Source organism: Dunckerocampus dactyliophorus, chromosome 16 (assembly GCF_027744805.1).
Source record: "Dunckerocampus dactyliophorus isolate RoL2022-P2 chromosome 16, RoL_Ddac_1.1, whole genome shotgun sequence".
Lineage (NCBI taxonomy): Eukaryota > Metazoa > Chordata > Actinopteri > Syngnathiformes > Syngnathidae > Dunckerocampus > Dunckerocampus dactyliophorus.
The window spans coordinates 20,348,118-20,363,123 of record NC_072834.1 but is presented as its reverse complement, the minus strand read 5'-3'; the positions used below and the strand labels follow the sequence as shown (position 1 = coordinate 20,363,123).

Genomic DNA, 15,006 nt, shown 5'->3' with positions numbered 1-15,006 from the left:
TGTGGGAAACACTGCTGTACACCCCCTAACGCCGATTCTTAGACATAGCACCCAGGAGATGAAGCTTCCTCAGAAGGTGAATTCTGGACTTGAGAAGAGTAGAGGACCATCTTTTGACAGGGGTGTGCAAAGTGCAGCGGGAGAGGCTTTCCCAGCCTCCAGGGTCGGCCATCGTGCCACCGTAGGTGGTATTCTGCCGGGAGCAGGCTTTGATTTATGCGCCACGGAGGGCCATCGGTTTTCGGCGACAATAACCTACAGAAGTCAAGTGGATAAATCACGGCGTTTGCCAAACCGGGGCTCGAGTTCCTGAAGTCCTAAAGGGTACAAAACTGCACAAAACTGGTAGCAAGTAAACAACCACACGCTGTGGAACATCCAAAATGGACTGCACAAGTCAGAATTTGACAAACACACCTCTCAAGTCAGCTGATTTTAATATTGAATATGATTTGATGGTACAACAAACTGCAAGCGTTTGGACTTTTTTTTCCCACAACAAATGTGTGTATGATGATGAACGTGGAATCCGGAATTGAAGTTTGTTTTGTTTTTTTAACTGAAGTTAACACTTGTCATGCTGACGCACACACTGTCCTGGTTGCTCAGTACAACATGACAAGTCAACGTCAATAATAATAATAATAATAACAATCATAATACAAGAATAGCAGAATGTACAAACGCCTGTCATAATAATAGATAAAACGATTAATCGAACAATAGGAAAAAAAAAGAGGTTGACCATTTTGACGCTTCGATAAGTTGACATGTGCGACATGTACGTATGCCTGTTCTATTTCCTCGTCTTGCTGTAGCACACAGGCAGGATGACAAGAGGGTTTACTCTGCTTGTGTCTGAGCGCAGTGGTTGTATAGTCAAATTACAGGAAGAGTGAGCCTCCTGTCAGCTATTCAGCGTCTTTGTCACAGTACGTGGAGGCGGGGGCTAGCGACGTAATGATTGAATAAGCTGAGTGCTAGTGCAGTTAGCAAGCAAATGCTAATAATGTCCGCATGAAAGCACTAAAGCGATAGTTTCTAAGTCGAATGCCACAGTTCCAGTGTGGATGTGCTGTGGGGCGTTCGTCCCGGCGGTTGGCGCTTGCTGTGGCGTTTGATCGCAAAGTGAATGTATAGTGCCGGCCGGCGCGAGCTTGCGATACCCAAGGTATGTCAAGTGGTGACACCCCTTGTTAAGTGTTATAGTATGCATCTTCTGTGCCTCACACAGATACACTACACTTGACTACCATCTAGTGGCTCAAATGTGACATGACACAGTGATCATTGAACGATAATGATAATATGGGCTAAAAGAAAAGTCAAAATTATCGATTATCGTCGATAATTTATAGCACAATTATCGACCAGCAAAATGTGTTATCGTGACAGGCCTAAATGTACACTATAAAATCAGCCAACTTGAGTGAAGAGACTTGCCTCAGAAGTGTGAAGGATGATTTACTATAAATTTTTTGGTCAAAAGTGAAACATCTACTTCTTACACTTGACTGACAGTTAAGAAAGTAACAGTGGTAATGAAGGAACTGCCTGCACAGTTAATAAAGGTTTTAAGATGGACACAGTTTGACCCTGGAACAGATTACGCGGTCCCTTGAGGTCTGGCTGTCCGCATGGCCGACATTGTCCAATGAGATAGAGCAGAGTGCTTTCCCCTTTGGCGGAGGACATGACCTCCACCCAGGATGTGGACGAAGGGAATCGGGTGGATAGAGTTTGAGACCCCCGCCCCCAACCCCACCCCCAGCAGGTTGGACTTAGCGTTTGGATACTTCTGTAACTTGTAATTGTTTGGAGGCATCAAGTTCTTTATATTTGATGCCCTCTATTATGATGAAGGCGTCATGATCGAGCATCACGCACATGAAGCATCATCATAACATTACTCATGCAAGCAATGTACTTACACCCACCACAGGAGGTGTGTGTGTGTGTGTGTGTGTGTGTGTGTGTGTGTGTGTGTGTGTCTAACAAACTCACTGGCCACATTTGGTAAATATGCACACTTACTTCACAAAAATGGATGATAGAATCGTAAATTAAAACACAAGCAAGACTACTCAAAGATGCTCTTTCTCACAGAATCTTTTTTTTAACAACCTACTGGCAAAAGCACTGGTCATGGATCCTGAATATAAGAGGACTGCAAAAAAGACAAGCCAAAGATTCAAGGATTGCTCTGCTGATTTTTAAGAACCTGCTGCCAAAAACGCTTGTCAAAGATCCTCTATTAGACAGGAGCAAGATGCTGTTTTTTAAGAACGTCCAAATGACAGGACTGCTGTTGCTGCAGTTTTTATGAAGCCATTGCAAAACGCCAGTCAAAGATCTTTTATGCAACAGGAGTGTGCTGCTGTTTTTGTTTTGAGATGATGTTTACACTGTTTTCAACCGATTTCATGTAACACTTGATATTTCTTAATGCATGTAAACTTACTGATGATTGTCAAGAAACTTGGACCCCCCGCTCCCCCTTCCCCCACTAGACGCTGATAGTCTGCCTTAGACCCCCACCCACTCCTGCTTGGGACTTCATGAGATCAAGTGTGCAGCAATATGGAGCACAGCATGTACTGCACGTCGACACTAATAGCTAGGAAGCTAGTCAGGCGAGGCAGACATGGGAGGGAGATGCTGCACTTTGCTCCCAACTTATCGTCACTAATGACAGCAGACAAAAGGAGCGTACATCCAGTCCGGCTAAACAAAGAAGGTCGCATGGGTTGAAGTAAAGGCGGCAAGACTGCCATTACTTGTGATCAAGAACACACGCTGAATGTATGTATGTATGTATGTACGAAAATGTGTACATCAATAACATGCGAGCTTGTGGCTGCCATGTGTGGCTAGTAGCTAGCGTCTGGCTGGTCATCGTTAGCATGCTAGCTAAACATGCCGCCCACGTTCTATTTACACTGTCTTCTGATCATCTCTACACTTAACACTCATAAAAGCAAGTTAGTGTAAAACAAAAAAAAGTAACTCTTGGCGCTATTGCCAAAGTAAGTCAGAACAACACGCGTACACACGCTACCTGAAGGCTGGCTCCTCTTTGTTGCATCTCTGCGGCGGCGGCGAAAAGGCACTTCTCTTGTTGAAAAGTTTCTGAAAGAGCGTCGGAGGCATTTTCTAATAAAATTAAAAAAATGTAAAAATCATATAGAGAAGCCCTCTTTTCTTCTTCAAATCCACCAGCGACTCGTGTTCCTTGCAACTGTCTCCATGGGCGTCATAGTCATATGACAGGCATTAGTCACGGGAGCCACTTGGTAACCCAGCTACCATTTTTTCTCATTGGCTGACGCGGCGTGAGTGCAATGAAGAATTATGTGATTGGCTAGTATTTTTGACTCGTATCACGTGCTCAATGGGCGGGGGGGAGGGGGGCTGTGTTGATGTTTTTGTCCTAAAAAATGCGTGTCGTTTATTGACGGAAACGCTGCTTGTGACACACCTCAGAGGCGTTTGACAAAGACAATGATGCACAGAACAAAACATAATTTATTTTACACATTTTGGTAAAGACAAGAGACTGAGAGTAACACCAAGGCATTTTACATTACGTTGCTGTAACGACTGACTGAATGACTAAAACGCCAGCGTAGTGAATACAACAAACTATACATAAACACATTACACATCTGTGAAGCTAAAAGAACAGAGTTTGAAAAGAAGTCTGTGTGAGAATTGGGAAATTGCAAGGCTGACATCTAGTGGTCATTAAAGCAGCACGCACTTTTGTTACAAGCCATGCAAAGTAAGACATTTGCATGACTGCATCACCACGCATTTCTTTTCAGTGTACTGAAACATTCATTACTGTGTCCCCATTTCATTACAGGACCACTCACCTGTGGTCAGTTGCAACCATGGCTGCTGCCAAACATCCTCTTTCAAAGTAAAAGCATGCAACAGGATATTTTGCAGTAACTTTTTTTCCCCCACACAGAGTGTGCACTAACACATGACAGAACTGAAGGTGTTGCCTACTTCTGCTTCAGTGCAACCGTGAGAGGAAGCAAAGGTATCCCTGTGAGTAGAGCCCATCGCTCCTCGGCTCCACAGAAGAACTCCTCCATGTCAGAATCGCTGGCCAAGTCGAAGAACCTGGCTGGCTCCGGCCCACCGCTGTCTGGGCGGGGATGTTCTTCTGCCAGCCTTGGCTTGCTCGGCTCAGCCACCACGGGACTTTTGAATCGTACCACCTTCCTGCACTTGATACTCCTCCTGATGGACGACGGCTGAGGAGATAACTGTTGATCAGCATGTTGTTTTAATGAAGACATGTTTCCATGTTTCTAGCTTACTTTGGGTGACTTCCTCTTCAAGGACTTGCATGCAGATAGGGCGCCTGAAATAAGGCACAAAACTCCTTCTTGATTCACATTTCAAAATAATACAGCCCTCTTAGCATGATTTACCCAAGGGAGGTTCATCCACAATCTGTCCATGTTCTCTGTAAGAATCAGAGGACAAACACGAATAAAACAACCAAGAGCACCTGACATACTAAGTATTACTATACACAGGAAAAATCACTGCAGCCAAATGTTCATTCATTCATGCCTGTGATTGGAAGGCGGCCAGTCTAGTCCGTACCCCACCTCCTGTCCCAAGTCAGCTGGGGCCCTAATGAGGACAAGTGCTATAGAAAATGGGTAGATGTATATTTGTTGTGAATGAATTCATCAAAACCTTATCTGGCAGTTTGTGTCAAACATCACTGTGGAGTCATCTGCAGACAGAAAAAAACAAAATAGGTGAGAGCAAGGCAATGCTCAACGACAAACTTTGTATCATAAACATTCTACTGGCCAAATCTAGCCCAGGAATGACGCAAGGTCAGGTCAAACCATGGGAATGACTAACAGCAAAGCCCTGCCACATAGAGGATCTTTGACTATTGGTTTTACAGTAGGTCCTTAAAAAAATGACAAAAAAAGTATTTCTTCAGTAGTTTCTCAAAAACAGCTAGTCATCTTCAGGATCTTTAACTAGCATTTTTTGCAGATTTCTACAAACAGCAGAGCGCTGTCATATAGGGCGCCTCTGACTAGTCCAGTCCAGTCCAGGGTGTACCCCGCCTTTCACCCAAAGTCAGATGGGACAGGACTCCAGCATACCCCCACGACCCTAGTGAGGACAAGCAGCATAGAAAACGGATGGATGGAAAAATAATAGACTGTTCGAAAGCCCACAGTTTTTGTACGTTTATGTTCCGAGTGAAAGCTATGTTCAATATATCTTTCTCCGATGCTGCCACAAAGCCACACATATTGTTCCTGTTCTTCTTTTGACCTCATTGTTTCCAAATGCTGATGCTGTGTATGCATCTCTCATGATAAGGTTCCACGTCAGTGGTCATCTTTATAAGCGCTCGGTTACATTGTGCTTGTCTTTGTTTTACACACAACACTAAATAAATACTCCTCCATAAATCACCACCTTATCGTGGTGGAGGGGTGTGAGTGCCTGAGTGATCTTAGGAGCTATGTTGTCCAGGGCTTTATGCCCCTGATAAGGTCCCCCGTGGTAAAGAGGTCCTAGGTGACAGGCCAGACAAGGAGGAATTCAGAAGACCCTATGACCGCACCTCTCCCATGTCATGGGAGCCAGGCCCAGGGGAGGGGCTCGCAGGCAAGCACCTGGTGGTTGGGCCTTCACCCATGGGGCTCGCATTAATAGCATTAGTTGAATGCAAACCAGCCTGTGGACTCATAAAGGTTGGGAACCACTGATATATGATAAAATCCGTGACTATTGTTTTTGGAGTAGTTTCTAAAAACAGCAGAGTGCTCCTGTCATTTAGAGAATCCTTTACTAGCATTTGTAGCAGATTCCTAAAGACAGAAGAGCGCCGTCACAAGAGGATCTTTGACTAGTGTTTTTACATTACAGTAGGTCCTCAAAAACAGCAGAGCACTGCCTTCATATAGAGGATCTTTGGCTAGTATTGTGTCAGCAGATTCCTAAAAACAGCATAGTGCTGTAATATCCAGCTTCTTTCACTGTTTTTTTTTAAAACAGAAGAGTGCACCTGTCATACAGAAGATCTGTGACTTACGTTTTTGCAGGAGGTTCTAAAAAAACAGCAGTGTTCCTATCATATAGAGGATCTTTGACAATGGTTTTTGTAGTAGGTCCTCAAAAACAGCAGAGCGTTCTGTTACCATGCCTGATGAGGCATTTGTTGTGGATCCACAGGAAGAAAATGTCTACAAATGTCACTCGCTACCTGGCGTTGACGTGCTTTCTCTGTGAGTGCTTTCTTCTTACACAGGATGGTGGACAGGTTGGGGGAGCGTTGTTTGTGGATGCTCTCGGCATGGCTGGTGCTGAGCAAGGTGGAGTTCTTCACTTGTGCGTGCAGATCCAGCACGTCGTCCTCGCCGGGGATATGAAAGGCGCCCGCCGCTGAAAAGGAGAGGAGGAGATTACCTCAATAAACCAGAGTTTTTTGAACAGCTCCTTTAAGAGAGAACCGATTCCCAGTTGCTTATCAGACCGGCTCATCTTATTTGCAACTTGCCCACACAGCCTTCACCACTAGTGTGCCCCACAAGTCTGAGTTGTCCACAGCACGCTCCATTCACATGAACGCATCAAAACAGTGGAACCTCGATTTTCATACACTCTCCTTTTCAATGAAGATTTCCTAACAGTTCCTAACAAACTGGTCTGCAGAAACAAGTGCCTCCTCTAATATGAACAGTGCAGTGCCCGCTGGTGAGGTGCTCAGGAGCACTCGTAATTGTAAGTGTTAGACACAAATTGTTTTTTATTTTTATTAATGTACCGCCATGACAATTGGTGTACCCCTGCGGGTAAGCATATTGCTAAATATGGCTGCAAAAGAAGTTGTATTTTGTGTATTGTACATGGTCACATTTTGATCAAATTTGACATGAGCACTGATAAATAGATAAGTAATCATCTTATCTATCCATTTATTTATTTCAGTTTGATGTTGGCATTCTTTCATTTGAATGGCTTGAATTTGAGCTTCACTCATTTTGTCCACTCACAATGGCTATGGTTTAAGTCTGCATATTCATTTAATACTAAATTCACAATCACGATAAAGCAGTATCCGAAGTACCGATCATTCATTCATTCATTTTCAGAGGAACCCCCACTCACAGTGACAGGTTTTCACCACTGCGCCATGCGGGGATTGGAACACCAATATAAATGAAATCTTCAAGATGAAACACTCTTAATGCACAAAATAATCCTGAAACGTACTTATTTCTTCATATGATGCACACAAAGCAAGTAACTTCATGCTCTGTCTCCTTTCTGCTCCGTTCTCCTTACGCTGTGAGGCGTTCAGGCACACTCGTAATTGTAAGTGTTAGGCGCTAATTGTTTTTCATTTTTATTCACGTACCGCCATGACAATTGCTGTACCCCTGGGGGTACGCGTACCCCACTTTTGGAATCTAGGTGATAGAAGATTGGATTTGAATCTTGATACACAGGTTACGATGCAATTCAAAACCAATACATTTTAAAAACAAAACAATTCAATACGGTTCTATGGTTACATTTGTTGATGTAGACGTTAATCTTACATTATAAAATAAAGAAGCCAATTGTATAAAAGTGTCAATCTTACAGTATTCTCCAATGTCAAATGTTAGAAATCCCCCAGTTTTGCATGTTGTTTGTTGAGAGCGGCAACCTGTCCAATTTTGTCGGACGGTCCTTGAATGCACCATCTAACTTTCTCCCATGCTGCACAGATAGACTACTATATTTGTTTGTTGAATTTGTGCACAACCTCAACTTAATTCATGCTAGCAAACAGCAACGTATAATCTTCTCTCTGGAAAACAAAGTCCAGGCTCATACTGCTACATGGTGGCTTGGATGGTGGGTGATTTCAATGTGTTGTTCCTATCTTAGTTTTACACAATGCAAAATATATGATCAATTAGATTGCTATAATGTACGCATTGCTAAAACTGACATCCACTCTCGTCTTCAGCCATGCTAAGCTAGAGAGCATGCGCAACAGTCGTTTCGCCGGCAGACCAGGCTCTCACGTTGTTTAAGAATGGACAGTCAAGCGATTGCTGGTCTTGCGATACCCGGGGCCTGTCTCTACGATCCATTCATCTAAAGGTTTATGGCTGATTCTTATCCATCCAGGAGGCTGCTAATGATGCGACCGTATCGCTCGCTTGTCAAACCGGATATCCAGTTGCATCGGTTTATCCTTCACAACCCTAGTCACCAGGCAGACAGTGGTGGACACACCGTAGTGTTCCTGTCTGAAGAGCTCTGGAGAGGGAACACTAGTGGAGGTTGAGGAGTAGCAGTCATCATCAGCATCATCATCATCATCATCATCATCATCATCATCATCTGAGCTAAAACTTGAGTCCATGTTCTGAGTTGTGGTGGCCCCTGGTGTCTCTGCCGGGCTCAGCTTTTTTTGAACTTGGATGATGTTTTTGCTGGATGACGGCAGAGGTGATGGACATTGCCAGGGCTTGGCGCCGGCCTGCGTCAATCAAATGAAAAGAAAAATGTGTGAATAGAAATCGTGTCCTTTCCAATTGACGGGGACCTGATTACATTGGAGTCTAACGTCATCTACTGATGACTACTGCAACAACACAGCATCAGTGGGGTCACACTAACCTGTCATAGGGCTCACGTTTCCTATTAGTGAGTGAACAATCCAAACATGGAGAATTACTTACTGCTGTCCAACTTACTACTGCTTACTTACTTGGCCAGCAACTCTGACGTTCTTCTCATCCGGGTCCTCCTCCCAGTCAGCCTCTTCATGAAGTGCCTCATAAACTTGACATGTTTGAGATAAATGACGTCTCTTCCCAGCTGTTAAAAGTAGCTTCGAGTAAATTCCATTGTATTCACAGGTGCCATCCGTCTCTATGATCGTTATTATTGATACCGACTCAGGATTTCTTACCGTGTCGCCGAATTTGAGGTGCTTTGACCGGGGTGTCACCCCTCATTTTTAACACCCGGAAGTGCAAATTAGTGAACGAATTATTAGCACTTGAAACGTTGAACCAAACTGAACTTGAGGCTAACGCAGTGAGTCGTGACTCAGGTGCCTGCCAAAATGTATAGTCACATTTTACTTTTAAATACTGATGAGGTTGACTGCAACAGCGCTACGGATGAAATGTTCTCGGCGCCTTTTCATCACTCTAAGCTGCGGCTTCTATTTTGAAGCCCATGGCGGAATGTAGAGTGAACAACTTCCGGCACAAACGGTCTGAAACGTATCAACTTTATTATTTATCAAAGCCCGAAGGCGACTAGTTAATAATAATAAATAATGATAATAATGATCATTATCATCATTATTATTATTATTATTGTTGCTGGGTTTAATCATGTGGCCTAGAGGGAGTCTGCAAATCTGCACAGAAGATGCACATGACCATACAGTATTGAGGCTATCAGGTGCCTCATTTTGCCACCAGACCCCTTGTGGATCTCCTGAACCTCATACAGGTAGTTTTGGCCCCCATAATAGGTCTCCTGAATCTGTCACTGGTCTTCATGACACCTTTTAGTGTCACGCACCGTGAGCTAACCTGCGTGACAGTTTGGTTTTATGCCTTAGTTCCTTTTTTGCCTTTATTTTGTAGTATTTCCTGTTTTGCCCTATTCTGTGTTTGCTGACTTTGCGTTTCGTGGTCTAGCACCTGCTGCTAATTTTAGTTAGACTTCTATTTATTTCAGGTGCGCGCTCCTTGGTTTGTCGCCTTATTACAATTGTTACTTCGATAGAGTTGATAAAATGTGAGTGTTACTGCTACTCATTGCAGCCCGGAGCTTTGTCTTGCTCTGCTGCTTTAAGAAATAAATACTTTTACCTGCATTTGGCTCCTGCTCTCTACATTCTGGAGTCCTCGCCCCAACACCACAATGCCAAGACGTGACATTTTAGGTTGCTTTAAGTTCAAACTTTTTTTGGCGGTTGTTGTTTTTGCAAAACTTTATTGGTCATCTTGTGAAGGACATGTATGTATTCACTTTCTGTAGAAAGTGTTGTACGAAGCTTGTAAAAAGGATTTTTAGGGAATAAAAGGGCAGACAAGTTGGCAAACAGGGTGCTGAGGGCAAGTACGGTTGAAATGCAATTACGCATAAGCAAGACAGGTGAAAAGCATAAAGGGGAAAATGAGCCAAATTTGACAAAGCAAGTGGGACAGAGAGAACAAAGGAAGACACTTGGATCAAATCCAGCAAAAGGTCAAGGACTTCAGAATTTGAGGTAAGAGCAGGCGAGAAGAAGTGATGACACCATTAAGGATAGGACACTGTGCTGGGGGCGGCGTGGGTCGCCCTCCCGGGTGATGGGTGGCCGGGGTTGCCGCATCATACATGTGCTGGGCACCTACTGCTGCTGGGGGGGACTTGGGGGCGGGTCTGGTGGGCGGTCCCCGCAACTTGCTGGTTTCTGGCTAGTCTCTGTTTCCTGGTTGGTGACTGTCTGCCTGTCCCTGTGGTGTCTCCCTCGGCGTGTTGGTGGATGGACGGGGGGTGGGGTGATGGCTGGTCTGTGGCATGGCAGGGGGCAGGGCTGGCGGGGGCATGTGCTTCGGCTTCTGGTGGAGTATCGCTCCTCTAGTGGGCCCTGTCGTGTAGTGCTTGCTTTCCTGTCCCTCCTTGGTGCTTTTGGCTTGTGTGGCCGTGCTCCGCTCTGTGTGAGGCCCGGTTCTCTTGTGGTCACTGTGGTGTGGCTCCTTGGGCGGCTGTGGTTGTGTGTATCGCTTGGATGCGGTTCCTGCTGGTCTGGTGGCGGTCGGGTCTGCCTTGGGGTGTGTGGCTGGTCCATGGCTTTTGGCGGTTTGGGGGTGGCATTGTTTACGCTGCCTCCGGCGGGGCTCCGATGTTAGGGGTGCTGGGTGTACCATCTGTGGGGAGTTGGGCGGGCCTGAGGTATGTCCTGTGGCCCGTGGCTTGCCCGAGCCTGTGCTGTGGTGGGTGCTCAGTCGCCGCCCTGCTCGGTTTGGGCGGTGTTGGGGTGTGGCCGTGTGGGACCCTCGTCCTTCCTGTTCTGCTGCACCGGGTTCACACACATGTTGGACTTTGGGGGGTGGTCCACGGTCGGGTGTGGCAGGGGAGTGGAGTTGCCTTGCGGTGGCTCGTTTGCCCCTGGCACGCCTCTGACTCAGCCAGATTAAATGATAAATAATTAACAAAACAAAGATATATATTTACTCACAATCGCTGTAGAACGAGACACAGCATCTGGCGACCTGAACATGGACTAACAGCTTTACCAAGACGAATGCGTGCCCAGACAGATGCAGTTAACCCTCTTGTCATCCAGCCTGTGTGGTAAAGACAGAGGAGAGAGAGGAAAACAACCATGCATGCACATGTCAATTTATCAAGGCCGGCAAAATTATCGACTTTTTTTTTTTTATTGTTTGATTAATGGATTTATTTATTACCGTGACAGGCCTGGCTATATGATATGAAAAAAGGAACCATAAAATCATCTTAATTAAGACAAAAACGTATGTGACTTACTTTTTCAAGAGAACATACTGTATATCACTGGTGAAACTTCCAGAGGATGAGGCGCCTTCTTTAAGGAGACTTTGGATGTGACAGCACATTCGTGGAGCTCCAGCAGGACTTGCAGGTGAGTGAGAGAGCAGTCGGCCAACTGCCGACTGATGATCACACAATGACCCCCAAAACTCACCATACTCTGTCAAGCGTTTCTTCTTCAAATGCTGTATTAAATGAAAGCTTTTTAACATGCTACCCCCGCAAGATAGTTTTTGTAGCATGTGTTGTGACATGCTTGTTTTTGGCACACCTGCGCACTGTGAAGGAAAGTGGGAGGAGCACGACGCACAAGACGTTAGTTAGGACAAGACACTACACTGCACGCATGGATAGCTACAGTACATGCTGCAGTAGTACTAGCCACAGGTGATCAGCTTTTCTTATGAGCATTGAAAGGCATTTATCAGCATATGCTGATTATGTGATTATTCACAGAAATCAGCAGCTGCTGATCTGTGGCCGGAGCGTCCCTATGATAAATAAAATAATTTTATAATAAGAATAATTACAATTATAAAGTTCTTCAGTAGAAATAGGTTTGGTTCATTTGCTGAATAATATTGTACTGTATAATGTTTATTTGAGAATGAAGGGAACGAAAGTTTAAAGATTGTGTGTAATTGTTGCATTTGCATAGGTATATTTCATTAAGGGTTGTAATTTAAGTTTGATAAAGTCTTGGTTTTATTTTCAAGGTTAAAGATGCTTTTATTTTGAACGGATGTGTACCGGTCACACTTACACAAAATGTTGCACTATATTAATTTTTTTTGCATATATCGTATCTATGGAGCAAGTGGATAAATTGGAAGTGTAACCCGTCTGCCCGTGCCGGGGATCCCTGAACCTTCAGAATGGGAGATCATCCTACAATTAAGTGATCAGACGCACTCGACCTCTGATTTCTGCCCCGTAGAAACCATCCGTGTGAACATGCAAACTCCACAGAGAGATACCTAAGCGGAGAAGTGGCCAACATGCTAACCACTCGGCCACCGTGCGGCCTAGGGGAAGACCACTAGTAACAAGTCTTGATCAAAGGTGTACATCGAAGTCCTGAAGTACAGTATTAGAACAACGAAAGAGATTTGATCATTTTACCACAATGGGTTTGAAATAAATATCCAAGATGTTATTGAAATGTAGACTTTCAACCTGAATCATGAGTTTTCACTAAATGTGGCATTTTCCAATTTGAGGTTACAGTAGAGCCATTAACCTCTCTTTTACACAGAGACACCACTAGCATCAGTGGTGTATCAGCTAAACGGAATACATCCTTATGATGCAGGCACTATCCACCTCTTATTGGCAATATCACTTTGCTCCTCCTTGTGAGACATTTATACAGGCCAGCAAAACATCATAAACATAATAATCATTAAAGGCAGATACAGTAAATGCCGGCTTTAAGTGGTTATGTAAAAGGTTTTATGTATACAGTTGTCCCTTGCCGCTTCGCTTCGAATTTTTGCTTCACTCTATCACGTTTTTTCAAAAACATAAAAATTAATAAATCATGCTGTTTTGTGGTTGAAACGGCCTATTATTACTGAAATAATATGCATATTTAAGCATAGTTTGACTAAATTAAGCATTTTCAAGCATAAACATTTTTAAATGAACTAAAATACAAACATATAAGGCATTCAGAAGATGCATTCAAAGATGCTGTGAATGATATGCAGTAACACAGGTTTGAATTATCTCACAAAGGCACAATAATCCCAGATATAAATGAAAAAAATAAAATAAAAACATGGGCTACTGTTGCGTCTGTAACCCACGCCAAGATAAAACTCAACTCTGAACCCACAATGTCGCTCACTGTCCACCTGCCACTCTGCTCTCCTATACTAACGGAACACATTTGTAGCAACACACGCGAGCATTGATATGTACTGTAGTATTCTACACTGGTCGCTATGTGTCAGTAACGTTACATCAATGAGACAATAGATACCTCAGGAAGTACGGTACAGAACCCGGGAGTAAAAAATGAACAACAAGGAAGTTATCCAATGCTAACGTGTGAGTTTATACTATGTCTTATTTATGTTTTATATGTCTTACTTTCTCTTATTATGTCAAATATATACAAGTATATAATAGTATATCTCGCAAGATTAAAACATAAGGAGATTAGCGTCAGCGAGTGACATGTGGATGTTTTTTTCCATTGAAGCTGAACAGCTGCCGGGCGTGTATGATCGGAATCGGCAGCATAAAACCCTGATCGGGGCATCCCTAGCTTTGAACATTATCATAGCCCTTTAGACATGGAATAACACCCCATAGTCACCTTCACACTTGTATTACCCAGTATAAATAACATCACAAGAGAAAATGTAAAACTAAAGACTCACGCTTGTGTGTGTTGCTGTACATGTCTTCTGTTGATAGGGGAGCAGAGGTGGGGGGCAGACAGGAAGTGACGTTGGGGGTTCAGAGTTGAGTTTTAGTATGGCGTTATCAAACTGGTGCTTGCGTGTCTCCCCAAACATGAAGCCACCTTGTGTTGATAGGGGAGCAGAGGTGGGGGGCAGACAGGAAGTGACGTTGGGGGTTCAGAGTTGAGTTTTAGTATGGCGTTATCAAACTGGTTCTTGCGTGTCTCTCCAAACATGAAGCCACCTTGACACTTTCATGATTTTTTTTTTTTGGTAACTTGGTCGTAAACAGGTGTGAAGTATGTGTAAACTGTGCGGGGCTGCTCGCTAGTGCGCAAAGAAAATTTAGAAATGTTGAAAATGTCTTTGTGAGCCGCATGCCGACTAGTCGTGAAAGCAATGCAACCTATTCACAATCAATGCGTAGCGAAGCGTGTCGCATTCTCATGAATAAGTTAAATTTTCCACTACTTCTTGCAGCAAAGTGGTGGAAATAAAGTAATTTCTGTAGCCTCTTGTATCGTCCTTGTGAAGTTCTGTTAATAACTGATCATAATGCTCAAAGTGATGTCTTCTAGTCAGCCATTCACTCACCCAAACGTGATTTCTTTTTTCTCTTCTGGTCTTCGGCAAATGGTAATAGTACTGCAGCTGCGAGATAATATAGACACATTTTCAAATAATGCTATGCATACCCAAGTGGGAACAATGTGCGCCACGCATACACCTGTTGACCTGTGTTTGTTTGGCACCAGGGGTGAGGTAGTTGTCTCTGCATGTGAAAGGCTACTTAAACCATCAAAAGGTTGTCGCAGATTGACTGACTCTGACGACTAACAAGTCATGTTGCCAGCTTGTATGTTAAAAGTTTAAATTAAATACTTTGGAAGCAACTGGCGAGCCGGATTCAAACGCTCTGCGGGCCGGATGTGGCCCCCCGGGTCGTAGATTCTCGACGTTGAATACCACTTGTCTCACTGGTAAGAAAGATTCAAAGTCAGAGGTGTAACGTTCCTCT

General features: G+C 44.0%; 2 protein-coding genes across 3 annotated transcripts in view; both read right to left on the bottom strand.

The window, feature by feature from the left end:
* fnip1 (folliculin interacting protein 1) overlaps positions 1-3,264 on the bottom strand; it is a 43,141-nt gene extending 39,877 nt beyond the window's left edge. For both annotated transcript variants that reach the window (XM_054754999.1, XM_054755001.1), the window contains exon 1: positions 3,059-3,264. In XM_054754999.1, coding sequence (XP_054610974.1) covers positions 3,059-3,150 — 92 coding nt within the window. In that variant the 5' untranslated portion in view covers positions 3,151-3,264. The remainder of the gene's footprint in view (positions 1-3,058) is intronic.
* Positions 3,265-3,611: 347 nt separating this feature from the next.
* Positions 3,612-9,066, bottom strand: LOC129169037 (uncharacterized). Its single transcript, XM_054755002.1, has 9 exons — positions 8,969-9,066; positions 8,765-8,874; positions 8,287-8,533; positions 6,301-6,438; positions 4,720-4,759; positions 4,591-4,653; positions 4,446-4,480; positions 4,332-4,375; positions 3,612-4,265 (listed from the first exon to the last, which is right to left on the bottom strand). The coding sequence occupies exons 1-9, from the start codon at positions 9,012-9,014 to the stop codon at positions 4,011-4,013; spliced, it is 978 nt and encodes a 325-aa protein (XP_054610977.1). The 5' UTR covers positions 9,015-9,066; the 3' UTR covers positions 3,612-4,010.
* Positions 9,067-15,006: the final 5,940 nt, after the last annotated feature.